The sequence below is a fragment of the Mustela putorius genome, unplaced genomic scaffold, assembly GCF_011764305.1.
Source record: "Mustela putorius furo isolate JIRA1106 unplaced genomic scaffold, ASM1176430v1.1 tig00000174_pilon_pilon_pilon, whole genome shotgun sequence".
Lineage (NCBI taxonomy): Eukaryota > Metazoa > Chordata > Mammalia > Carnivora > Mustelidae > Mustela > Mustela putorius.
Genome location: NW_025421304.1, coordinates 11,210,459 through 11,235,500, shown reverse-complemented (window position 1 = coordinate 11,235,500; position 25,042 = coordinate 11,210,459). Strand labels below are relative to the sequence as shown.

Below are 25,042 nucleotides of genomic sequence, written 5' to 3'. Positions count from 1 at the left end.
GATGCTATGTGCTTTGTGCTTTGTTCTTTCATATTTGTTCATTCTCGGTTTTATGCACTAGTCCACTGTGTGAATATGCCACGAGCTTTCCTGTCTACTGCCGATGGACGTTTACGTGGACTCCAGCATTTGGCTGTATTGAATGCAGCCACGAGGAACATTCTGGGACAGTCTTTGGAGGCACCTATGTAGGATCCTGCGAGGTATGTATCTAGGAATGGAAACACTGGGCCCACAGGTGTATGAGCAACTTTGGTAGATACTGTCAGCTTTCCAGGCTGGCCGTGCCCACTTCCCATGCCAACCACGTGCTGAGTGTTCTCCTGGCTCTATATATCCAATTATAATTGATATTATCACTCTTTTTTATTTTATTTATTTTACTTTTAAAAGATTTTATTTATTTGAGACAGAGATAGTGAGAGAGCGCACATGAGCCAGGAGGAGAGGGAGAAGCAGATTCTCCCGCTGAGTGGGGAGTCCCATGTGGGACTCGATCCCAGGACCCTGGGATCATGATCTGAGCTGAAGGCAGACACTTAACCGACTGAGCCACCCAGGCAACTCTTGTCACTCTTTTTAGCTGTTCTGGTGGGTGTTAGTGGTGCTGCCTTGTTTTTTTCTTTTCGTTTGCATTCCTGAAAACTAACGAAATTTCTTACATTTGTTGGTCACTTAGCTAAACACTTTCACAAACTACCTATGCAAGACTTTGACCCATTTTTTGATTGAGTTACCTGCGTTTTTCATACTGATTTATAGGAATTGAAAACAGGTCATCTGCATACGAGCCCTTTGTAGGATCTATCTTCTCCCACTGGGGTCACTTGCGTTCTCGCTCTCTTACTGATGTTTTGAAGAGCAGACGTTCTGCTTTCACTATGGTAAATTTATTAATATTTTCTTTTATTACTGAGGCTTTTTGTGTTGTTTAAAATTTTTTGGCTCACCCCAAGGTCGTGGAGATTGTCTTCTCTGTTTCTTCTAGAAGCTTTCACAATCTGCATCCATCTGGAACGGATTTCTGCATATGGCGGTAGGCGGAGGGTCGATACTTTTTTCCATATGGACATTTAATTGACCAGCCTGATTTATTGAAAAGATTGTCTTTTCCCCCACTGCACCACAGTGTCACCTTTGCCATAAACCAGGGGATTGTACCTGTGTGAGTCTGTTCCTGGTGTACCTGTGTGTTTCTGCTAGAAAATGTAATCACGAGGCCATTTCAGAGTTTATAAAATACTGTGCATAGTGTGCTGCCGGTGGCGCTGTCTGCCAAGGGACCCTGGCTTGGGGTTGCTTTTCAGTAGCCTTCCTGATAACTAAGGATGAATGTTCCTTTCTCAATGTTAGCTGTGAATCTTGGGGCTCACTGTAGGTTTATTTGGTCAGAATGTCAGGAAGCTGAGTTGGAGGCTCTTTGTGCTTGTGGAGTCCACACAGGAAAGCCCTCTGGACCCCAGGAGAGCACCCAGGGGGCCCTAGGATCTGGAGTGGGGCAGCGTCTCTCTTGTATACTCCTTTCCCCTTTCTTTTGTTGTCTCTGCTGATGCCCAGGGGAAGCTTGCAACCCAACTCTGTGGGAACACCTGGGGTCTGAGAAGTGAGGCTCCCACAGCAGCCCCCCACGCCGTGAGGGTCTGGAAACACCCAGCCGTCCCTGAAGGTGTGGCATTCAGCTCCCCACAGTCCCGCATGGGCAGGGGTGGGGTGGTGCATAAGACTTGAGGTGTGTGTCCCCCTCCCTGACCCAGCCCCTCACTCCTTGCCCCTCCTGATGTCCCTCTGGGGATCCTGCCACTTCTCACTTCTAAGTTTGCTTTTCTAAGACGGCCATTCTACAGCGTCTTCTTTTGGTAGAGAGACGACCCGCAGTTTCCCCGGCGTTGGTTCTAACTCGGGTCAAAGACAAACGCTACCTTTGCACTATGGTCCATGCAGTTCAGCCTTGTTTTCTGATGGCTACTGTCTAAAAGGGATGCCCCAGGTCTGAAGGCCGAGGCCTGGCATACCGGAGGGTGTCGTCTGGGGGCCGAGGGCCCAACAGCAGAGGGAGCCTGCGGTGACCTAGAGGGCCACGCTGGGGTTTTGGTTGAACACCTTTTTCGCATCTATCTCTCCTTCGACCATGTGGGGGTGGATGTCCACGTTCATGCCCGCGTCCTTGCATAGCTTCAGCAAGGTCCGAATGTTGTTCTTGGACAGCCTCAGGTATCTGCGCAAGACAGGGCCAGAGGGGTGAGCGGAGTGCGGAGTCACCATCGCTTCGAACTTTATTGAAAAGAGCTCAGATTTAAGCACTGTGGGAGCTCTCACGGGAGCTGGCTCTGCAGACATTTCTGGAGCTAACAGAGATCCTACGGAAGAGTGGGACACCCCATAGAATTGGTGGGAGCTTTTATTGGTAGAGCTCTTTTGGAAATTAATTTGGCAACAAATGGGCCAGGCACGCTCCCCGTCCCCGAAAGTCCCTCCACCCCCTCAAAAGTTCCTTCATTATCATTGACTCTGGAACTCCACCCAGGCCTTAACTCATTCCAAGAGAAGTCAAAGGAATGAAAAGGAATATAAATGAAAGCATTCATTTCTGGGTCATCAACAACAGGAAAAGAGGAGATTCCCTCAACTGGGAAGCGGTTAAGCAAATAATGGGATATCCATCTCAAGGATGCTTCTGCCAGCTTTGACACGGCACTGGTGTTGTGTAGTGTGTTGTCTGTTCCTCCTCTACTGAAGTTTCTGAGCCCTGTCCTTCACCTCTTTATAGTAAAGGCTAGCACCGGGGTTGGGAGGGGTCCTTGAATTTGGGGATGCAAATGGGCAGGTCTTGATAAAGAAGACAGAGAACACGCGAGAAGGAAGACCTCTGGTAGGGGCAGTAAATACTAAACGGCTTCACACTCTGTTCATAGTGCCTCCGGGAGTTTTAAAGCCCCACACGCGCAGCAGATGGCCACCCGGGATGGTGGCGAGGACCACAGGCAACTCCACACCGAGGTGTGAAGGCTTTAGGGGGATTTTCTGTTAAAAATAGGCCACAGACAACGCATTCTTTCTTCTTGGATCATAGTCATGGTTTCTATTCTGAAAGGTATGGAAATATGGGAAGGGTGGTGCCAGCGTCCAAACACGTGCGTGGTACCCAAATGTTGTGCCCATCCCAGAGCTCGTCCACTAACGGGCGAGGCTGCCGGCAAACCCAGTGGCTTCAGCCCCGGAACGGCCCTTCAGGACACAAAGACAGAGCCCAGTCCTGCCATCGCCGCTGCCCTTCCCTGGCCCAGGCTCAGCCCAGGTGTCTGCGGCAGAAGCCCATGACCAAAGCCTATCCCCGCCCGCCCCCCGCCCCCTGCCCCGCCCACCAGGGCGGCTCACCGGCAGCTCAGCACCTCCTCTGGCTTCAGCATCCTCACCAGTTCCACCTTGGGCTCAGCGCCCTTCTCCATGAGGCTCTTCAGCTTGCGCTCATAGGAGATCTCGGTGGACCTGCCTAGTACCAAGTCCCTCAGGAGGGTCGACCTCCGACCGAAGACTGGCGTTTCCTGCAGCAGGGGGTCCAGGACGCTCTGGCGGTGGTACTGCAGGGACCGCTGAATGGACTCCAGGGCGATTGCATCCTTGATGTCGAGGTCTGCAATTGGACAGATGTCAGCAGGGAGTTAGATCTGCTGGAGGGGGGAGACAGGACAGGCAGGAAGTGGGGGAGGCCTGCCAGACAGCCTGAGGTAGGAGGTCTCTTCAAGGCTTTGCAGGCTCTTCTCCGCATGGGCTTAATTCTCGCTCATCTTGACTTGCCCCCTTTCTCTCTGCCTCCTCGGCTCTCTCCCTTTCCCTCCTATCTTCACCCCCTTCTCTCCATCTTCTCTTCTCTCCTTCCTCACCTGAAAGGAGCCTCTGCTTGGAGGAGGTAGGGGAAGCTAGCAAAGATCAACTCTGAGACGGTTTTTTGTTTGTTTGTTTGGTTGGTTGAGATGAGGTTTCTAAAGGAAAAACAATTTATTGGATTAAAGGGGAGAAAAGTATTGCAGGCAGGATGGACAGCATGTGCAGGTAGAGGGGCAGCATATCCAGGCAGGAGGAACAGAATGTGCAGGCATGAGGAATAGCATGTGCAAGCAGGAGGAACAGCATGTGCAACAGGAGGAACAGCAGATACAGACAGGAGGAACAGCATGTGCAGACAGGAGGAACAGCATGTGTGGGTGTGAGGAACAGAATATGCAGCAGGAAGAACAGCATGTGCAGGTAGGAGGAACACCATGGGCAGGGTGGAGGAATACCATGTGTATGTATGAGGAACAGCATGTACGGGTGTGAGAAACAGCATGTGTGGGTGTGAGGAACAGCATGTGCAGGTAGGAGGAACAGCATTGTGGGTGTGAGGAACAGCATGTGCAGGTAGGAGGAACAGCATGTGTGGGTATGAGGAACAGAATGTGCAGCAGGAGGAACAGCATGTGTGGGTGTAAATACAGCATGTGCAGGCAGGAAGAATAGCATGTGTGGGTGTGAGGAAGAGCATGTGACGGCAGAAGGAACAACATGTACAGGCAGGAGGAACAATTATATGAAATGAAATGGTGAGTGTCTGATGTTATCCAAATATGGAGTTTGTACTGAATTAAATACTGTGAGGGCTAGTGCTTGGAGAACTTAATTTTTTCTTCTTGCTAAATGTACCACTAAGTATTTTATAGATTTTTACTGATAAGAATGGTATGTTTTCTTCCCATTTCCATTTAAGTTTAGAAAAAAGACTATTGTGTTACAATGTATATTTTTCTAGTTAGAATTTCTTGAGTTTTATAGATATGTAATCATATCGGGGGAAAATGAAAATATCTTCCTCTAACATTTAGAAAAATTATGTACTTTTCTTGACATATTGCATTTGGCAGACTTTCTAACACAATGTCAATAATGATGATAACAGTCATGCCTCATTTTCTTCCTGATTTTAATTAAAATAATAAGCATTTCATAATTTAGAATGATACTTGCCACTATTTTTGGTATGTTTTATAATATTAAGAGCTTAATCTTTAATTTACATTGAATTTTTATTAGTAATAATTGCTTGATTCTACCTTTTGCTTTTCTGTCATTTACTGACATGATCATATGGTTTTTCCTTTACATTATTGATGGAGTAAATTATATTCTTAGATGTTCTGATAGTGATAACCTAACCATTCCTAATCTGCTGTAAGAAATCTTGTCATTAAATCCTCCCCAGAAACTAATAATACACTATGTATGAACTAACTTGAGTTTAAATAAAATCTCAAAAGAAAATAAATTTTATCCTCTCAAAAAAAAGGAAAAAAAAGAAACCCCATTTTGTCATAGGATGTTATTAATTTCATATTAATTTCATATTTTCATATATTTGATTTATTTGCTAAAATTTTTAATATATTCTTTTGCATCTCTATTACTTTCTTGAAAATATTTGAATATTGTGGTTCTGATGCCTTGTTGGATTAATACAAAAGTGTCTGTGTTTTATAGGTCTGGAATAGTTGAAGTGACATTGGGTTTATTCATTCTTGAAAAGGTAGACAGAACCTGGTTTGATGCCTTTTGACCTGGTGACTTGTTCAGTGAGAAAGTGTCAACTGCTTTCAATTTTTACTTCGGAAATTGCTCTCTTCAAGTTTCTGATGTCAATTTTAATAATTTATTGTATGAGAGGAAATGATATATTTCTTCTAGGTTGTCAAATACATCAGAGAGAGGTGCTTCTAGTATTCTATAATAGCTCAGTTAATGTATTTCTCATCTTTGCTTATGTATCTATTCTCATACCAAATCTTGTACATTTTTGCTCTTCTTTTTTTTTTTTTTTGAAGATTTTATTTATTTATTTATTTAAGCACAAGGGGGAGGGGTAAGGGGGAAGGAGAGGGAGAGAATCTCAAGTAGACTCTCTGTTGAGCATGGAGCCTGATGCAGGGCTTGATCTCATGACCCTGAGATCATGACTTGTGCTGAAATCAAGAGTCAGAAGCTTAACTGACTGAGCCAGCCAGGGGCCTCTTTACTCTTCTTCTTAACAATGGTCATGAGGACTTCATACTATTCATGACTTGCTTTTTCAAAAAGCTAGCTTTGGATTTAGGATGTAGCCTTTTAACTAGTTTTTATCTTGCGTTTCATTAATCTCAGCTGGAATTTAATATATGAAAGCTCTCTTTTTCATATCAATTATTTCTCTTAAAGTATTATAAATAATAAATTGTTAAAGTATTCATTTTTTCTTTTTTGCATTATAAAGACAAGAATTATTAATTTTAGTTGTTAGTATAAGTTTTCTTCTGAGGATAGATTTTGCCTTTGTTCCCATAGGTAAGAAACAGGGTTATTTTCATGAGTTTTTTTTCCCCTCTCTGATATAGGGTATTTTAGGACTGCATTTCTCAATTTCTGACTGTTAAGTTGGGAATATCTTTTAATTTAAATTTTATTTCTAATTATTGCTTTAGGATAATGTAGGTTGCCCTAAAATCTTAACTTTTTGGAAGTTAATGTTTTCTCAGCAGTGAATAAGTAGATGAGATTTGTGGATATTCTTTAGCTACATAAAAATGCATTCTTTATTCAAATATGAAGTTATGTCTCTTTGATTCTAAAGGAGGTATGTTAAAACCTCCCACTATAACTGTATTTTATTAGGTTCTTTTTGCAGTTCTCAATAATTATCTATTTAGCTACTATATTTTTGGTATGTGCAGGCTTATGATTATTTATCCTCTTTAACATTTAAAAATATCCCTCTTTTACCCTACATGTTTCCTTTAGTCTTAATTCCACCTCATCTGTTTGCATTTCATGCTTCTTCTTGGTCTATCCTTTTGTTTTCAATCCTTCTGTATTAAACCTGATTTTTTTTAATGGCTACCTTTTTTTTAAAACTAACATGTAATGTATTATTTGCCCCAGGGGTACAGGTCTGTAAATCATCAGGCTTACACATTTCACAGCACTCAGCATATCACGCACCCTCCCCAATGTCCATCCCCCAACCACCCTCTCCCTACCCCCCTCCTCCTGGCAAACCTCAGTTTGTTCTGTGAGACTGAGAATCTCTTATGGTTTGTCTCCCTCTTGATCCCATCTTGTTTTGTTTTTCCTTCCCTACCCCCAAATTTTGCCTCTCAAACTCCTCATATCAGGGAGATCATGTGATAATTGTCTTTCTCTGATTGACTTACTTCACTCAGCATGATACCCTCTAGTTCCATCCATGTCATTGCAAATGGCAAGATTTCAATTCTTTTGATGGCTACATAGTATTTCATTGTATGTATCTCTCTATATATTTATAGATATATAGATATATGATAACTTCTTTATCCATTCATCTGTTGATAAACATTTAGGTTCTTTCAATAGTTTGGCTATTGTGGACATTGCTGCTGTAAACATTCAGGTGCATGTGCCCCTTTGGATCACTACATTTGTATCTTTAGGGTAAATACCCAGTAGTGCAATTGCTGGGTCATAGGGTAGCTCTATCTTCAACTTGTTGAGGAACCTCCATGCTGTTTTCCAGAGTGGCTGCACCAGCTTGCATTCCCACCAACAGTGTAGGAGGATTCCCATTTCTCTGCATCCTCGTCAGCATCTGTAGTTTCCTGACTTGTTAATTTTAGCCATTCTGACTGGTGTGAGATGGCATCTCATTGTGGTTTTGATTTGTACTTCCCTGATGCCGAGTGATGTGGAGCACTTTTTCATGTATCTCCTGGCCGTCTGGATGCCTTCTTTGCAGAAATGTCTGTTCATGTCCTCTGCCCATTTCTTGATTGAATTAATTGTTCTTTGGGGGTTGAGTTTGATAAGTTCTTCATAGATTTTGGATATTAACCCTTCATCTGATATGTCATTTGCAAATATCTTCTCCCATTCTGTCAGTGATCTTTTGGTTTTGTTCACTGTTTCCTTTGCTGTGCAAAAGCTTTTGATCTTGATGAAGTCCCAATAGTTCATTTTTGTCCCTGCTTCTCTTGCCTTTGGCGATGTTTCTAAGAAGAAGTTGCTGTGGCTGAGGTCGAAGAGGTTGCTGCCTGTGTTCCCCTCAAGGATTTTGATGGATTCCTCTCTCACATTAAGGTCTTTCATCCATTTTGAGTTTATTTTTGTGTGTGGTGTAAGGAAATGGTCCAGTTTCATTTTTCTGCATATAGCTGTTCAATTTTCCTAACACCATTTGTTGAAGAGACTGTCTTTTTTCCATTGGACATTCTTTCCTGCTTTGTCAAAGATTAGCTGACCATAGATTTGAAGGTCTATTTCTGGGCTGTCTATTCTGTTCCATTGATCTATGTGTTTGTTTTTGTGCCAGTATCATACTGTCTTGATGATGACAGCTTTGTAATAGACCTTGAAGTCTGGAATTGTGATGATACCAACTTTGGCTTTTTTTCTCAACATTCCTCTGTCTTATTTATTTATTTATTTATTTATTTATTTATTTGACAGACAGAGATCACAGTAGGCAGAGAGGCAGGCAGAGAGAGAGGAGGAAGCAGGCTCCCCACTGAGCAGAGAGCCCAATGCGGGGCTTGATCCCAGGACCCTGAGATCATGACCTGAGCCGAAGGCAGAGGCTTTAACCCACTGAGAAACCCAGGAGCCCCTCAACATTCCTCTGTCTATTCGAGGTCTTTTCTGGTTCCATATAAATTTTAGGATTATTTGTTCCATTTCTTTGGAAAAAATGGATGGTATTTTGATGGGGATTGCATTAAACATGTAGATTGCTTTAGGTAGTATAGACATTTTCACAATATTTGTTCTTCCAATCCGTGACCATGGAACATTTTCCCATTTCTTTGTGTCTTCCTCAGTTTCTTTCATGGGTACTTTATAGTTTTCTGGGTATAGATTCTTTGCCTCTTTAGTTAGGTTTATTCCTAGTTATCTTATGGTTTTGGGTGCAATTGTAAATGGGATCGACTCCTTAATTTCTCTTTCTTCTGTCTTGTTGTTGGTGTATAGAAATTCAACAGACTTCTGTGCATTGATTTTATGTCCTGACACTTTACTGAATTCCTGTACAAGTTCTAGCAGACTTGGAGTGGAGTCTTTTAGGTTTTCCACATAATTTTCCACATTAATTTTTTTGTTGTCTGATTGCTGAGGCTAGGACCTCTAGTACTATGTTAAATAGCAGTGGTGATAATGGACATCCCTGCCATGTTCCTAACCTTAACAGAAAAGTTCTCAGTTTTTCCTCATTGAGAATGATATTTGCTGTGGGTTTTTCATAGATGGCTTTGATGATATGGAGGTATGTACCCTCTATCCCTACCTTGGGAAGAGTTTTGATGAAGAAAGGATGCTGTACTTTTTCAAATGCTTTTTCAGCATCTTTTGATGCTGAATGTATCATATGGTTCTTGTTCTTTCTTTTATTAATGTATTGTATCACATTGATTGATTTGTGGATGTTGAACCAACCTTGCAGACCTGGAATAAATCCCAGTTGGTCATGGTGAATAATCCTTTTTTTTTTTTTTTAAAGATTTTATTTATTTATTTGACAGAGAGATCACAAGTAGGCGAAGAGGCAGGCAGAGAGAGAGAGAGGAGGAAGCAGGCTCCCCGCGGAGCAGAGAGCCCGATGCGGGACTCGATCCCAGGACCCTGAGATCATGACCTGAGCCGAAGGCAGCGGCTTAACCCACTGAGCCACCCAGGTGCCTGTGAATAATCCTTTTAATGTACTTTTGGATCCTATTGGCTAGTATTTTGGTGAGAATTTTCACATCTGTGTTCATCAAGGATATTGGTCTGTAATTCTCTCTTTTTTTTTTTTTAAGATTATTTATTTATTTATTTGAGAGAGAGACAGTGAGAGAGAGCATGAGCGAGGAGAAGGTCAGAGAGCGAAGCAGACTCCCATGGAGCTGGGAGCCTGATGTGGGACTCGATCCCGGGACTCTGGGATCATGACCTGAGCCGAAGGCAGTCGTCCAACCAACTGAGCCACCCAGGTGTCCCTGTAATTCTCTTTTTTGATGTTGTCTTTGTCTGGTTTGGGGATCAAGGTAATGCTGGCCTCATAAAATGAGTTTGGAAGTTTTCCTTCCATTTCTAGTTTTTGGAACAGTTTCAGGAGAATAGGTTTTAATTCTTCTTTTAATGTTTAGTAGAATTCCCTTGGGAAGCTGTCTGGCCCTGGGCTCTTGTTTTTGGGAGATTTTTGATGACTGCTTCAATTTCCTTACTGGTTATGAGTCTGTTCATGTTTTCTATTTCTTCCTGGTTCAGTTTTGGTAGTTTAAACGTTTCTAGGAATGCATCCATTTCTTCCAGAGTGTCAAATTTCCTGGCATATAGTTGCTCATAATATGTTCTTATAATTGTATTTCTTTGGTGTTGGTTGTGGTCTCTTCTCTTTCATTCATGATTTTATTTATTTTTGATAAGTGTGGTCAGGGGTTTATCAAACTTATTAATTCTTTCAAAGAACCAGCTCCTAGTTCTGTTGATTTGTTCTATTGTTCTTTTGGTTTCTATTTCATTGATTTCTGCTCTGATCTTTATTATTTCTCTTCTCCTGCTGGGTTTAGGCTTTCTTTGGTGTTCTTTCTCCAGCTCCTTTAGGTGTAGGGTTAGGTTGTGTACCTGAGAACTTTCTTGTTTCTTGAGAAAGGATTGTATCGCTATATACTTTCCTCTGCTTTTGGAAAGGACTCTTTTTGCTGTGTCCCACAGATTTTGAAGCATTGTGTTTTCATTATCATTTGTTTCCATGAATTTTTAAAATTCTTCTTTAATTTCCTGGTTGATTCATTCATTCTTAGTAGGATACTCTTTAGCCTCCATGTATTTGGGTTCTTTCCAACTCTCCTCTTGTGATTGAGCTCTAGCTTCAGATCATTGTGGTCTGAAAATATGCAGGGAATGATCCCAATCCTTTGGTACCAGTTGAGACATGATTTGTGACCCAGGATGTGATCTATTCTGGAGAATGTTCCATGTGCACTAGAGAAGAATGTGTATTCTGTTGCTTTGGTATGGAATGTTCTGAATGTATCTGTGATGTCCATCTTATCGAGTGTGTCATTTAAGGCCTTTATTTCCTTGTTGATCTTCTGCTTGGATGATCTGTCAATTTCAGTGATAGGGGTGTTAAAGTCCCCTACTATTATTGTATTGTAAATGTGTTTCTATTAATTGGTTTATGTAGTTGCCTGTTCCCATGTTAGGGACAGAGATATTTAAAATTGTTAGATCTTCACGTTGGACAGACCCTTTGAGTATGATATAGTGTCCTTCCTCATCTCTTATTATAGTTTTTGGCTTAAAATATAATTGATCTGATATAAGGATTGCCACCCCAGCTTTCTTTTGATGTCCATTAGCATGGTAAATTGTTTTATAACCCCTGACCATAAATCTGGAGGTGTCTTTGGGTCTAAAATGAGTTTATTGTAGACAGAAGATTGACGGTTTTTTTTTTCTTTTCTTTCTTTCTTTTTTTTTTTTTTTTATCTATTATGATACCCTGTGTCTTTTGATTGGGGCATTTAGCCCATTTACATTCAGGGTAACTACTGAAAGATATGAATTTTGTGCCATTGTATTGCCTGTAAGGTGACTGTTACTGTATATTGTCTCTGTTCCTTTCTGGTCTACTACTTTTAGGCTCTCTCTAAAAGCTCTCTCTGAAGGGCTTAGAGGACCCCTTTCAATATTTCCTGTAGGTCTGGTTTGGTGTTTGCAAATTCTTTTAGTTTTTGTTTGTCCTGGAAGCTTTTTATTTCAGCTTTTATTTTCTTTCTTTCTTTTTAAAAAATATTTTATTTATTTGACAGAGATCACAACTAGGCAGAGAGGCAGGCAGAGAGAGAGGGGGAAGCAGACTCCCCGCTGAGCAGAGAGCCCTATGCGGGGCTCAATCCCAAGATTCCAGGATCATGACCTGAGCTGAAGGCCGAGGCTTTAATGCACTGAGCCACCCACGTGCCCCTCTCCTTCTATTTTCAATGATAGCCTAGCTGAATATGGTATTCTTGGCTGCATGTTTTTCTCATTTAGGGCTGTGAATATATCATGCCAGTTCTTTCTGGCCTCCCAGAAAGAATAGCTTTCTTGATTTCAGCTTGGTTAGATTTTAGTTCTTTTATTTCTCCAGAAAGGGCTTTTATTTCTCCAGACAGGGTTTCTCTAATATCTTCCATGCCTTTTTTGAGCCCAGCTAGCACCTTAAGAATTGTCATTCTGAAGTCTAGATCTGACATATTATTAATGTCTGTATTGATTAGGTCCCTAGCCTTTGGTACTGCCTTTTGTTTTTGTTTGTTAGTTTGTCTGTTTGTTTTTGGTGAGTGTTTCCAGTCTTGTCATTTTATCTGGAGAAGAATATATGACTGAGGAAATAAAATACTAAAAGGGTGGCAAAGACATGAGAAAAATGGATGCTAACCAAATCAGAAGAGATGCCAAATCAGTGGGAGAAGAATGGGTGTAAAATGAAATTAAAAAAAAAAAAAATCTATATATACACACACATCAGACTGGTGAATAGAACAGAGCCGCTCTCTTGATTTTGGGTGTATTTTGGTCTGTTAGAAGAAACTACCTCCCAAATTTTTAAAGAAAGAAAAACATATATATACAAAAATAAGGGTAAACACAATGAAGGGATGGACTATGACTGTAAAGATGAAAAATTTTTAAAAATTCTAAAAAAGGAATGGATTAAGATAAGTTGGTTGGGAAAAGAAAGAAAAAGAAAGTGGAGAGAATTTGCTCAGGCTGGAGACTAGAACAAAGCCCTGTGCTAGATTTAGGGTATATTTTGATCTATTAGAAGAAATTGTATCCCAAAACTTTTTAGAGGAAAAAACCCTATATGTATATAAAAAATAAAGTTAGATACAATTAAAGATAAAATGTGACTATAATAATGAAGTTTTAAAAAGATTTTTTTAAAAGAAAGGTATTAAGATAAAGTAGTTAAAAAACATTAAAAGAGGAAAGAGGAAAAGTTTAAAAAATTAGAATAAGAAAAAAATAAAATTTAAAAAAGTTAACTTTGAAAGACTAAAGGATCATTGGAAAAAAGCCATGAATTCTATGCGTTGCTTTCCCTTAGCTCTGAAGTTCAGTGTTCTCTTTGATCAGTGAGCTTGGTCTTGGCTGGATCTTGCTGATCTTCTGGGGGATGGGTCTGTTGTAGTGATTCTCAAGTGTCTTTGCCCGAGGTGGAATTGCACTGCTCTTGCCAGGGACCAGGCTCTCATCTGCTCGGGTTCCCTCTCTGGAGCTTTTGTTCCCTGAACTTTCCATTGAGCTCTTCCATTGAGCTCTGGAGGACGGGAATGAAAATGGCAGCTTCCCAGTCTCCAGGCCGGAGGAGCTGAGAGTTTGGGACCCCATTCCTCAGTGCACCCTTGGAGAAAAGCACTCAATCCCTCCCATCTCCCTGGTCTCCAGCTGTGCTCCAAGCTCACCCGGCTTGTGACCAAGTGTTTCTGTCTCTGGCACATGACCCAAACCCCGCTTGAAGTCTCCAAACCCAAGGTAGATTCTTGCCTCCAGAGGAGGAAGGTGAGTCTCCCTGGATCTGCCACTTGTGGTGTCCCTGCTCAAAGAGCACTGGCCCGACAGTGCTACGGATCATAGTTTAAGGTAACCCCGAGTTGAGAGCTCACTCCTCCACTCCATCTCTGTAGCCAGCTTCCCCGCTCTAATACCTGCAAGCTTTGTTACACTCAGACACCCCTGATCCTTCTGTGACCCTGTGGGACCTGAGACCATGCTGTTCCCGTGTGGGCTCCACCCCCGCTTGGCCTCTGGAGCGATGTCCCTAGGTGGAGCAGACTTCTAAAAGTTTGGATTTTGTGCTCTGTTGCTCTGCTGCTTGCCGGGAGCCGGCACCTTCCCCCACTGTCTATCTTCCTGTCTCTTTGGATTCATTTCTCCATACTTCCTACCTTTCAGAAAGTGTCCATTTTCTGTTTCTAGAATTGCTGCTCTTCTTCTCTTCCATCTCCTGTTGGGTTTGTAGGTGTTCGGAATGGTTTGATAACTATCTAGCAGATCTCCTGCTACCTAATGTCATCTCAGTCTGCTACTCCTCCACCATCTTGACTCTCCCCCCTTAAACCTGATTTTCAGTCTGTCTAGATGCTGATTTTTAAACCAATTAGTTGAAACTAATTAGTTTAAACTAGTTTAACTAGTGTGGTGCCTCTGCTCTCACCTAGAGCATTTTTCCCCCTTTGTAAGTAAAGCATTCTTCTGGTAAGCCTGCAAGATTTCATCAATAAAGTTCAGGAATTTTACTGGGATATGTCTGGGGGGAATGAGTCTAGATCCCCCTCAGTTATGTAAATGGAGGAACAGCCTACTGGGAAGACGCTGTGATTTGCCCAAGGTCTCATATGAATTAGGGGCTGAATTGGGACTCTCTAGCCCCAGTCTGGCATTCTGGATTGACAGGTCCCTGGCCAGGGGGCCTGAGGAGTCCCTATTTACGCATAGTGGAAACTGGTGTTCTGTTCCAAAAGAATCATGAGCTGTGTGTCCTCATTAACACAAATGGGAAGTCCCTTGGAGAAAGAACCATAGCCTTTTCTGAGATATCTGAGCATTGTCTGGGTCATGGTAGGTCTCATGTAGGAAACAAGAGTAGTCATATAAATGGTAATGATAATTAAACACGTGAACTTAGAGTTACTGAGTGACTTAGGTGTCCAGCAGTGTTCAAGGAGCTTTCCGGGGGGTGGGGGGGGCACTAGAGTCTCACAAGCATATCCTGCCCATTTAACAAAATGAGAAAGCTGAGGATCGGAGGCATTAAGTCATGTGCCCAAGACACCAGGGCTAAGTAGTTGGGGGATCCAAGAAAATGTGAACCTAGGTTGCTGGTGCCCAGAAAAAGGCTCTCATCTGGGCAAAAATGACACATATTCCTGAGTCTGTGGCTGAACAACCAAGTTTGATTTCTAGAGGGCTGTGTTTGGGTCTCCCGGGGCTTAGTCTGTACTCATGGAAACAGAGGGTTATCATCGCTCTCCAGACCTCCACATTAAGGATGTCTTTTTGCACTGGCACCTACAGAAAGCTCTGGGCATAGGTGCCAGGGGAGAGAAAGTCAAAAGAATGCCCCCTTCTAGTCTAGCGGCTCAGACTCTGCCAAGATTTACTTTGGAAACATGTTCCAGTTGCTTTCCCAGAATCTTTTACTGGCCCAAAGCTGGAGTGACCTTTTACAGATTCAGAAGCAACTTTTGGTGGCCCTCCGACAGGGGCCGGGGGAACGGTGAAAAAGGAAAGGGAAACGGAAAAGGCTGTCCTCCAGGAATAAAAGGGAGGGGAGGTGGTGGGCAGAGGGGAGTGGCCCATGGTGCACAGCGTGGTGGGGCAGAGGCTGATGGCACGGTGGTGGTCAGAGGCAGGATGGATGCGGCATTTCAGCTGGTGAGAGGAGCGAATGGGGGCTTCTGTGAAAATGAGGAGGGGGACAAATATGAAATAATCAGCTCTGAAAAGCACTGTGGTCCGCATTGGACAGTCACTGCTCTTTTCTATTGGCTTTGGGGCTCTGGAGCTAGAGACAGTGATCTATCCCTCGGGGGGTTGGGGGACGGCGGGGCACACCGTGTTTCAGAGATTTTGATCCTGTGGCCACCACAATATTACAAATGTGGGCGAGTGGAAGCTGTTGTTTCTGTACAGACCCAGTGGTCACATGCAGTGTTGTGTCTGATGATGGTCATTCCGCAGACCCTTGCTCCCTGGATCACAGAAATGTAACGTCAGGAGAGCAAAGAGCTCACTCTGCTGCTAGGGAAACCAGGACAGCGATGATTCAGGATACTGAGTGGGGCTGGGGAGGCCAGAACCAGAAGTCCTGCTCTAGAATACCCTTCCTCGATCCCTGTGTATCTCCACTTGGACTCCTGCCCCAGCCCGTAACTGGCCCCATGCCCTTCCCAGGAGCTGCTTTGTCTGGAACTTGACTCCAAAACCAGATCCTGCCCACTCATGGTAGGCCTCTTGCTGGCCTGCACAGGAAGCTTCTTTGCCCTGCTCAGACTCAGCCCTGACCCAGTTCCTGGAGGCCACACTTGGATGCCCTCGTGGTTCTTGGGAGCCTCTGAGCACCTGCTGCCCCCCAGTGGCCATTTATTGTATTGCATCAGGTAGGAAAAATGTCCCCTCTTTGAACAGGGTGCTTTTGTCTTGGGGGGGAAGCAGGCAATGCAGAGAACCAAAGAACTGTTCCACCTGTCCTGCTGGCATTTTTGTGCAGTATCTTGAAAAGGATCATTTAGTCAGCTGATATGTGAGTTTCTCTTAGGGAAGGGATGGCCTTTGTTTAGGAAAGTATCTTGATAGATTCCTTTTGAGTGTGGACTAAGACAGGGAAACAAAGGAAAGCGAGTCACCCTTCCAGGTAACAAGCCAGTGGGAACTGTGGGGGTGAGGACAGCAGAGGATGGAGGAGAGGGGAGAGGAAAGAGAGAGGAAGAAGGGGGAGCTAGGCAGGCCCAGGACCAGGGTGAGACCAACCAAGGCGGGAGGGACAAAATTTAAGCAGGTGTTCACTCTCGGGCTCATGCAGGTGCAGAGTCAGAACCGGAGAGTGAGCACCTCCTTAAGCCGTGGGACCTGGGTGGTGGCTGGGCTCACTCTCCTGCCAGTGCAGGGGTGAGCAAAACAGCTGGAGGGGACCCCCTATAGGCAAATACATTCAGGGACCATCTTCTGGGGGCAGGGGACAAAAGATTTGGGAGAACCCTTAAGGGAGTTTCATAATTCCGTTTTTTTTTTTGTTTGTTTGTTTGTTTTGTTTTCTGTAGAATCCTGCCACGAAGTTCTTTCCCTTCATTGCTCCAAACCTTCAGTGAAGTCTGTTTACACACAAAGGCTTCATGTGAGAGGCTTGGGGGGCAAATGAAAGCTGTGTTCTGTGTCTGTGTGCAGTGGCAGGGATCAGGGAGCAACCACTAGAATCGAGATCCACAGATGCTCAGGGGTTCAGCGGAACTTGGACTTCAGAGCCAGATGCGCACAGGGAATCACAGAAAATTTGGGAAAGATGTAGGGTCTCCCATAAGTCATATGTCAGTCAATCTATCTATCTATATCTGTGTCTGTATCCACATCTATATCTATCTATAAACTTTTTATTTTGGAGTAGTTTTAGATTTGCTGAAGGGTCAGCAAGATGGTATAGAGAGCTCCTGGGCACTGCTTGCTCAGTTTCCCTCAATGGGTAAATTCCCTGAGGGGTAAGTTTCATCTTACACCAGCCGGGCACATTCATCAAAACTCAGAAATTAACATGGGCACATAAAAGCTTTTTTGGATTTCTCCAGTTTCCCCACTGAAGGGTTGTTCTAGGATTCAGTCCAGGATCCTGCACGGCATTTAGAGCCAATCCTATTTAAATCTGACAGGCAAGGGGGCACAGTCTGGTTTCAACGGCTTGCGTGTATTAAACGAGAAGGGGAGGAAGGACGTTTTGCTGGGCACAATGGGAACACTTTGGTGCAGGAGACCTGGCAGCTCCTGCTGGAAAGCTTCTGCCCATTCCTCCTTTGGGCTAACTGGAACCCCTTCCATCTCTCTCCAACCACACACCTCCTTTCCAAGAAGCCAGGCACAATAAAAGCAACTGTTTTTCCAACACCATGGTCCAGCCCACCTGAGCATTTCAGCATTTTTTCCCCCTTCGAAACAGTTATTTGCCACCATTTATGGAGTACCTAGTCTGTATTGGGGTGCATGCTTTATATGCCTCCTTTCACGAAACTGGACTGGGAGGCAAGTCATGCTCTTGTCCCATTTGAAAGATGTGAAAACCAAGCCCCGGAGATGGAGCAGCTGACCTGCCCCGGATCACACAACTCTGAGTTCACTACAGAGTGGTGCAGCCAAGGTTTGAACCCTGGGCAGCCCTGGGAACTGAAGATGGGGCATAACTCAAGTGTACCTCTTCTTGGGTGTGAGCCACACCTGTCAGGTTTCGGGCCAGCCAGTGTGGTACCTCGTTTGCTACTCTGACGTTGTCACAGTACCTAATTAGACAACTTGGTTGACAGCGGCTTTAGGAACGGGGTTGGGGAGCACACGCTGCTGCACCTGAGAAGAAACCCGCCCCCGCCCCAGTGTGGGCGGTGCCTAGAGATGCCCCTGCTTGCCATCCGGGTCGCACCCAGCTTGTGCTGAGAGCCCTGAAGAGTCACGTGGGGCTCCACCAAGGTCCACAGCTGCGGGGCTGACGTGGGTGCTGCTGCTCTGGGAACGCTATGAGCGTCCTGTCCCTCTGAGAGGCGGGCGATTAGGGAGGACGTCCTGGCACCCCAGGACCAAGATGCGACCCTTACCGGATTTCCTGGGGCCATCCCTGGTGTAGCTGCTGGGAATTATGCTAAGGCGGTTTCCCTTTGGGTCCACGCTGCCGTAGATCTTTCCGTGCACGGTGGGGTCCCCGTCTTTCTTGGCGCATTGCCTTCGGGACTTGGAGGGGTGTGGGAAAGAAGTTAAACCATGAGGAACAGGTCTCGGCATGGCCTCCTCCACCCCCAAAATGAGTGATTTCAAGGGTTTGCTGGAAGGCAGGCAAAGGGGCCAAAGGAGAGGCAGCTCTAGGCCCTGGGGCCGGTGAGGCGGGGGCAGGGAGGGCAGGTTGGTGTCTGCTCACCCACTCCTCACTTTTGGTCCCATCTGTCTCACAGGGAGGTCAGGAGGGGTCCCGGAAGCCATAGCCCTCAGGGGACAGGGAGGCCCCGGGGGTTCTCATGGCGGGGCAGTGCCTGGTGAGAGGAGGAAGACTGGCACCTGGGAAGAAAGACCCTCTACCACAGGACCGGTGGCCTCCATCAGGTGGGGCCGTGTGAGGCCCGAGGGCTGGAGGGGTGAAAGGGACAGGTGATTCATTTGGGGGTTCGTGTGGGGCAGGGGTGGGTTTTAGAGCCTTAAATTTAAAAAAAAAAAAAAAAAAAAAGCAACCAGGCTCTGTGCAGGAGCAGAGCGGGGACCCCTCTCCACGTGGGAAACCTGTGGTACCTGCTTGGCAAAGGCCACCTGGCGGTTCCCTTTCTGCTGTTTCAGGATGTTTAGGTCTTTCCTTCCTTCCTTCCCATTTGTTTTAGGGGAAGTTACCCCCTTGGGTTTCTGCTTGAAGACAGAGAGGATTGCCCTGTGATTGTCTGGTGGGCAGAGGCCACCCTCTGGCCTCACAGAGGGACGGCACGCTGGTGAGCGGGCTGCCCCCTCCCACCTCCAGATTTGGCCTCCATGGTGGCAACTTCTGTCCCCATTCCCACAATTGTCCTTCTGCTTCCAGACACACCCCTGGTGTAATGTCACACTGCTCCTGGAACAACCTTAAAAACTTTAGGTCTGACTGTCCCTCCCAACCTCAGAACCCACCCCTAGCTCCCTATTACCCTCTACACAAGGGCCCCTCTCCCCAACCTGGTAGGGATTCCTTCTGGCCCCCAAATGGCCCGTGCAGCTCTGAGTTCCCTGCCGAGGCCTCCGATCTGAAACCACAGGAAGACCCCCGTGTCTCAGAGTCCAGCCAGGACCCTCCCTCTGTCCCCAGGGCTCCCTCCTCTCCCAAGCCCTCCCCATCCTGTCTATCATCACAATTCATCCTGCCTCTCTCTTTTCTCCGGGGCTCCTCGGGGCATATGTGGACTTTCTCGTGCGCCTGCCTGGCCTTAGAAAGACCACTTTCTAAGGCCTTCTCAGCGGGGAGGGGCCTGCAGACGGACCTCCAGTCCCATCTATGAGGGTTGGGGATGCCCAAGCTCCTCAAGGAAAGCTGAATGGACTTGGTCTCCACTTGTGGTGGTTGTGGAGACACGGCGGCTGGGACTGGTCTCCAGGTCAGATGCCTGGTGGGGATCCTGCTCCCTTGCTTGGTGGCTGAGCAACTGTGGCTTGGTTTCCTCCTCCAGAGATGGAGGGAAGAGGAGGGTCTATCTCCTAGGGTTATTCTGAGAAATTAATGGATCCCTGTGCAGACGCCAGGAGAAGGGAGAGGAGGTCACAGACAGCACCTCTCCAACTGTCTACATTAAAGGACCACCCCCCCCCAACCTGTGCTGTCTGAGACATTCCCTGCAATCACAAGAGCTTCTTTCAAAATCCAGGTGCCTCTGGGAAGGATAAGGAAGCTTGAAGATTGCACTGTATTTTCTATTTTTTAAAAAGATTTTAAAAATTTACTTTTTTTGAGAGAGGGAGAGAGAGCACAAGACTACAGAAGTGGGAGGGAGAAGCAGACCTCCTGCTGAGCAGGGATGCCTGGCTTGATCCCAGGACCCTGAGCCCAAGGCAGATGCTTAACTGACTGAGCCACCCAGGTGCCCCTTCATTGTATTTTCAATTTAAAATTGAAAATTTTAAATTTTCTGAATCCAAAATTATTTCCAGTAATGCCTCATTAAAGGTAAGGCCGTGAAAACATTATTAGAATATGATTTTCATGAGAAGAGATTCCTGTTAATCATAGAAGTGGATATAAATTTCTGTGAGTGATACTGAGGTCTGAGTGACCCAGCAGTTGAAATGGGGGCAGGAGGTAGCCTATCCATAAATCATTAGCACCTGAATGTAAAATATGTTTATCAGGATGTGATTTAGTAAGTTTGATGGAACAGGCACTCAGATCTTTCTGAATATAAATAAGTATAAATAAGTAAGCATATACACAGAAGGGAAGTTTTGGAAAGAGGCGGCTCCACTGTGGTTGGAGCCGAGAAAGTGGAAGTGACTATGGGGAGTTGACCTGACAAAGCCCATGAGCTTGAGAACAGGGTAAATCTGACTTGGAGTCCTGGCTTGGCCCTTCATTAATTCACTAAACACAGGCACATGTCTTCTCTGGCCCTCACTCAGCTTCTTTATTACCTCCCGTGAGCTGGGGTGGGTAAGAATTGTGTCTCCCTGGTAGCCCTGCGGGGAGCAGTTGGCAAGATAACGCATGTGTGATGCTGAGCTCAGGGCCTGGCACACAGGAAATGCTAAATAAACGTTAGCACTGTCATTAGTAATGCCATTTTCCACCCCTATTTCTCTGGGGGTTGGGGGATTCAAGATCAGGCAGCATCTTCTACAGAGGAGACCACTTTCTAAGAACACAGCTTGATTTTCCAATAGATGATGGACCTGGGGGATTTCTGGGGGAAACTGATGCAAAACTCATTGCCATAGTTCGTGGAGAAAGAGGGAAGGGCAGCGCTATAGACTGAATCTCTGTGACCTCCCCCCACCCCAATTCCTATGGTGAAAGTCTACCTTGCCACATGATGGCATTAGGAAGGGAGCCTTCGGGAGGTGATTAGATCATGAGGGTGGAACCTTCTAGAATAGGATTAGTGATCTTATAAAAGAGACCACAGAGAGGTTTTCCCTCTCTTCCTTCCTGTGAGGACACAGCAAGAAAGTGGCCATCTGTGAAGAAGGAGTTGGGCCCTCATCAGACACCAAATCTGCCAGCACCTTGACCTTGGGCTTCTCAGCCTCTAAAACTGGGAGAAGTTAATTTCTGCTGTTCATAAGCCACCCAATCTATGGTATTCTATTATAGCAGCCCCAAAGGATTAAGACCTGTGGATGAGAACTAGTTGTGATACAGAGTAGAAAAGAGGTTTGTTAGTGGGAGTCCCAGTGGGATAGTGTCAGTGGAGACTGAATGCCCTTTGACCCTGGAGCCATCATCAGGACGAAAGTGTCTGGGGACAGTGGGGAGGACCCATTCTGCCACCACCCAGATCTTAGAAGCCATTGGCCCTAAACTCTTCTGGAACACTGACCAAGAGAGCCTTAATGCTCCCTTCACCTTGATTAAACTCCTGATAGGTTCCTTCCTGTCTCTAGGCCCATGACTGCTCTTTTCTCTTCCTTTAAAAACTGGAGTTGGGGTAAATTGGAAGGGGAGGTGAATCACGAGAGACTATGGACTCTGAAAAACAATCTGAGGGGTTTGAAGTGGTGGGGGAGTGGGAGGTTGGAGTACCAGGTGGTGGTTATTATAGAGGGCACGGATTGCATGGAGCACTGGGTGTGGTGAAAAAATAATGAATACTGTTTTTCTGAAAATAAATAAATTGGGAAAAAAAAAAACCCTGGCACTTGTAAGTTCTTTTTCTGCCCCTTTGAGATATAAATCTTTTCCTAGCCTCTTGCCAGCTTTATAATCCAGGAATGTTCTTCTCAAGAACCTGGAAGCCATCCCTTTGAAATGTAATCATCAGAGGACACCTGGATGGCTCAGTTGGTTAAGGGTTAAGCATCTGCCTTCCACTCAAGTCATGATCTTGGGGGTCCTTGGATCAAGCCCCATGTTGTGCTCTCTGCTCAGTGGGGAGTCTGATTCTCCCGCTCCCTTTCCCTTTTCCCCTGTTCCTGCTCTTTCTCTTTCATATAAATAAGTAAAATATTTTTAAAAAAGAAGAAACGGGGGGGGGTGCCTGGGTGGCTCAGTTGGTTGAGCATCTGTCTTCAGCTCAGGTCATGATCTTGGGGTCCTGAGATTGAGCACCAGATTGGGCTCTCTGCTTAGCAGAGAATCTGTTTCTCCCTCTCCCTCTGCAGCTCCCCCTGCTTCTGCTCTCTTGCTCTCTCCCTCTCTCTCTCTGTCAAATAAATAAATAAAACATTAAAAAAAAAAAAGATGAAATGTAATCATCAGGAAAGAGAGCACCTCATCCTCCCAGTCTCTATGGGAAGGTAGGAGTCTAGTAACTTGGGCGACAATTGGCCAACACAGCTGACCTAACCACATGGACAACTTCTCCCCTCTCCTCCCAGGATTTTTCTATTAGTTCACTCCCTTGCTTAAAGCTCCTCCTGCCTTCTGTTTTCTGGGAGTCAAGGTCAATCTCTCCCCTATTGGAATAGCCTTGAGTTTAGCTGCCTTGCAGCTTTGCTGGGACAGTCCATACCTGGAGATCATACATTTGCTTTTTCTTCCCCTTCCTCCGCTCCAGCCACTCCAGCACCCGCGTGAGGTCTGACATCCGCCTCTCCTCTATCGTTCTCCATGCGGACTTCCTCTCTGTGGGCATTGCACTCTTTAGGTGCTCTGATTTCTCCATCATTTAGGAGTCCTGGCTGTGTGCTGGGTTCAGGAAGGTGGCTCACTCTCGCTTTGTTGATCCCTCTGTTTCTGGTAGCTGGCCTGGAGCACCTTGGTTGGCAGGGTGTGGTCTTTAGGAGGTGGATGGAAGAGGCAGAGGTAGGCTGACAGCTGGGATGTTGGCCTCCCAAGAGTGGGAGGTCTGCAGGGTGATTGTGAGGTCACTGTCAGGCTGGCCTGTGGGGGCAGAGTGGGGCCCAACATCGGCTTCCCCACACGGCTGCTGCCCCTCTGGAGTCCCTTGTTGGGACCCCTCCATGACCTCCCTCATGGCCTCTCCACCTCCACTTCCACAGAGCTCCTAAGCAGAGGTCACATATCTCCCTTTCTCAAGAAACTTCACTGGCTCCCTACAGCCTATAAAAAAATCTAAATTCCTTTAGTTTGCTATCCAGGCCTTCTACAATGTACTCTAATTAGAATAAAGTTTTTATAGCCTCAATAACTTTTATGTTCATGGAGCAGATAGCTATCAGATACCTACTGTGTACCAGGCATGGGCCTGGGGACACCCTGCAAAATAACCTAGCCAGACCTCCTAAAACATATGGACCAATGGGAAAGATAAAGCAGCAGTCAAATTAGTCTGAATCCACAAGTGAAAATGAGTGCTCTGAAGGAAAGAAAGGCAATTCTGTATAGTAGACAAAACGAAAGAACTAGATTTGAATTGGTGATGGGTGAGTCATGACTCAAGCTTGGAGCTAAAGGGTAAGGAGGTCTCAGGGGGGTTCTGGACCAGAGGGGTGAGCATGTGCAAAGGCACTGTGGCAGGATGAAAGCACAGGAGACTTGAGGATTAACAAAAGGGCGAAGTCCAGTATCAGAGTAGAGTATCAAGTCTAGAGAAATGATGCTGGCAAGGTGGTCAAAGACCAGACAAGATAGGACTGTAGAAGTGATAGGTTTGCTCAAATCGGGAAAGAAGTGGAAAACAATAAAGGGATTCAAAAAGAGGGGAAGAAGTGGTATGATCAAGCTTCCTTTTTTGTTTCAGTAGACTCTTATAGAAGGAAAGTATCTATATAGAAATATGCCAGAATCACCAATGAAGACACCTGTTGTAACCAGTTTCCCCAGCATTCCTCCTTTATGGCTCCTGCCGGTCACAGTCTCCCTCCAAGAGTAAATACTATCCTGACTTCTAATTTCATGGTCTGTTTCATCTGCTAGAGTTGTATATAAATGGAGTTATGTACATGTAGTACATCTGGCTCCATTTGTTTTTACAAATATATTTGTGGGCTTTTAGCAATGAATTCTACTAGTCTTCATGTATGTGGAAATGTCTTTATTTTACCTTCATTTCTGGTGAAAGATTTGCTGGATAGTAGAATTCTTGATTCACAGTCCCCCCGTCACCCCAGCATTTTGTCTGTGCCATTTCACTGCCTTCTGCTCTCTCTTGTTCTGTATGGGAAGTCAGCTGTTAATCTTATTGTTGCTCCCCTGCACATATGAGTCATTTTTCTTTTGCTGACTTTTCCCTCATTGTTGTCTTTTAAACATTTATTGTGGGGTGCCTGGGTGGCTCAGTCAGTAAAGTATCTGCCTTTGGCTCAGGTCGTGATCCCAGGGTCCTGGGATTGAGTCCCACATCAGGCTCCCTGCTCAGTGGGGAGTATGCTTCTCCCTCTGCCCCTCCCCTCTCCTCATGCCCCCCTCTCTCTCAAAATAAATGAATAATATATTTTAAAAAATGCTTCCTATGGTGTGTCTGGGTGTGGATCTCTTTGTATTGATTCTCCTTGAAGCTTGTTGAACTTTTGAGATATGTTCAAATGTTTTCCACCAGATCCTGGAAGGTCTTGGCTATTGTTTTTTCCATTTTTTTTTTTTTATTCCTTTGTCTTTTGATTTCTGACACCCTCATTACACATCTATTGATATGCTTAATGTTGTCCCACTGGACTCTAAAGT

General features: G+C 45.1%; 1 protein-coding gene across 2 annotated transcripts; it reads right to left on the bottom strand.

Annotated features, from left to right (window-relative positions):
• Positions 1 to 579: 579 nt before the first annotated feature.
• CUNH16orf78 (chromosome unknown C16orf78 homolog) lies at positions 580 to 23,246 on the bottom strand. Of its 2 annotated transcripts, none has more exons than XM_004744131.3 (5): positions 22,929 to 23,246; positions 19,039 to 19,149; positions 18,357 to 18,489; positions 3,376 to 3,631; positions 580 to 2,215 (listed from the first exon to the last, which is right to left on the bottom strand). In XM_004744131.3, the coding sequence occupies exons 1-5, from the start codon at positions 23,082 to 23,084 to the stop codon at positions 2,068 to 2,070; spliced, it is 804 nt and encodes a 267-aa protein (XP_004744188.1). In that variant the 5' UTR covers positions 23,085 to 23,246; the 3' UTR covers positions 580 to 2,067. The 2 variants fall into 2 exon arrangements, with proteins under 2 accessions (XP_004744188.1, XP_044931967.1); XM_045076032.1 differs by having other exon boundaries at positions 581 to 2,215; positions 19,039 to 19,146.
• Positions 23,247 to 25,042: the final 1,796 nt, after the last annotated feature.

Coding starts and splice junctions, on each gene's coding strand:
- CUNH16orf78 (XM_004744131.3), bottom strand. CDS start 23,084: ATGATGGAGAAATCAGAGCACCTAAAGAGTGCAATGCCCACAGAGAGG. Junction 18,490..19,038: donor AGGTGGCCTTTGCCAAGCAG/GTACCACAGGTT, acceptor CACCCCTCCAAG/TCCCGAAGGCAATGCGCCAA. Junction 3,632..18,356: donor GGATGGCCCCAGGAAATCCG/GTAAGGGTCGCA, acceptor GTCCAATTGCAG/ACCTCGACATCAAGGATGCA.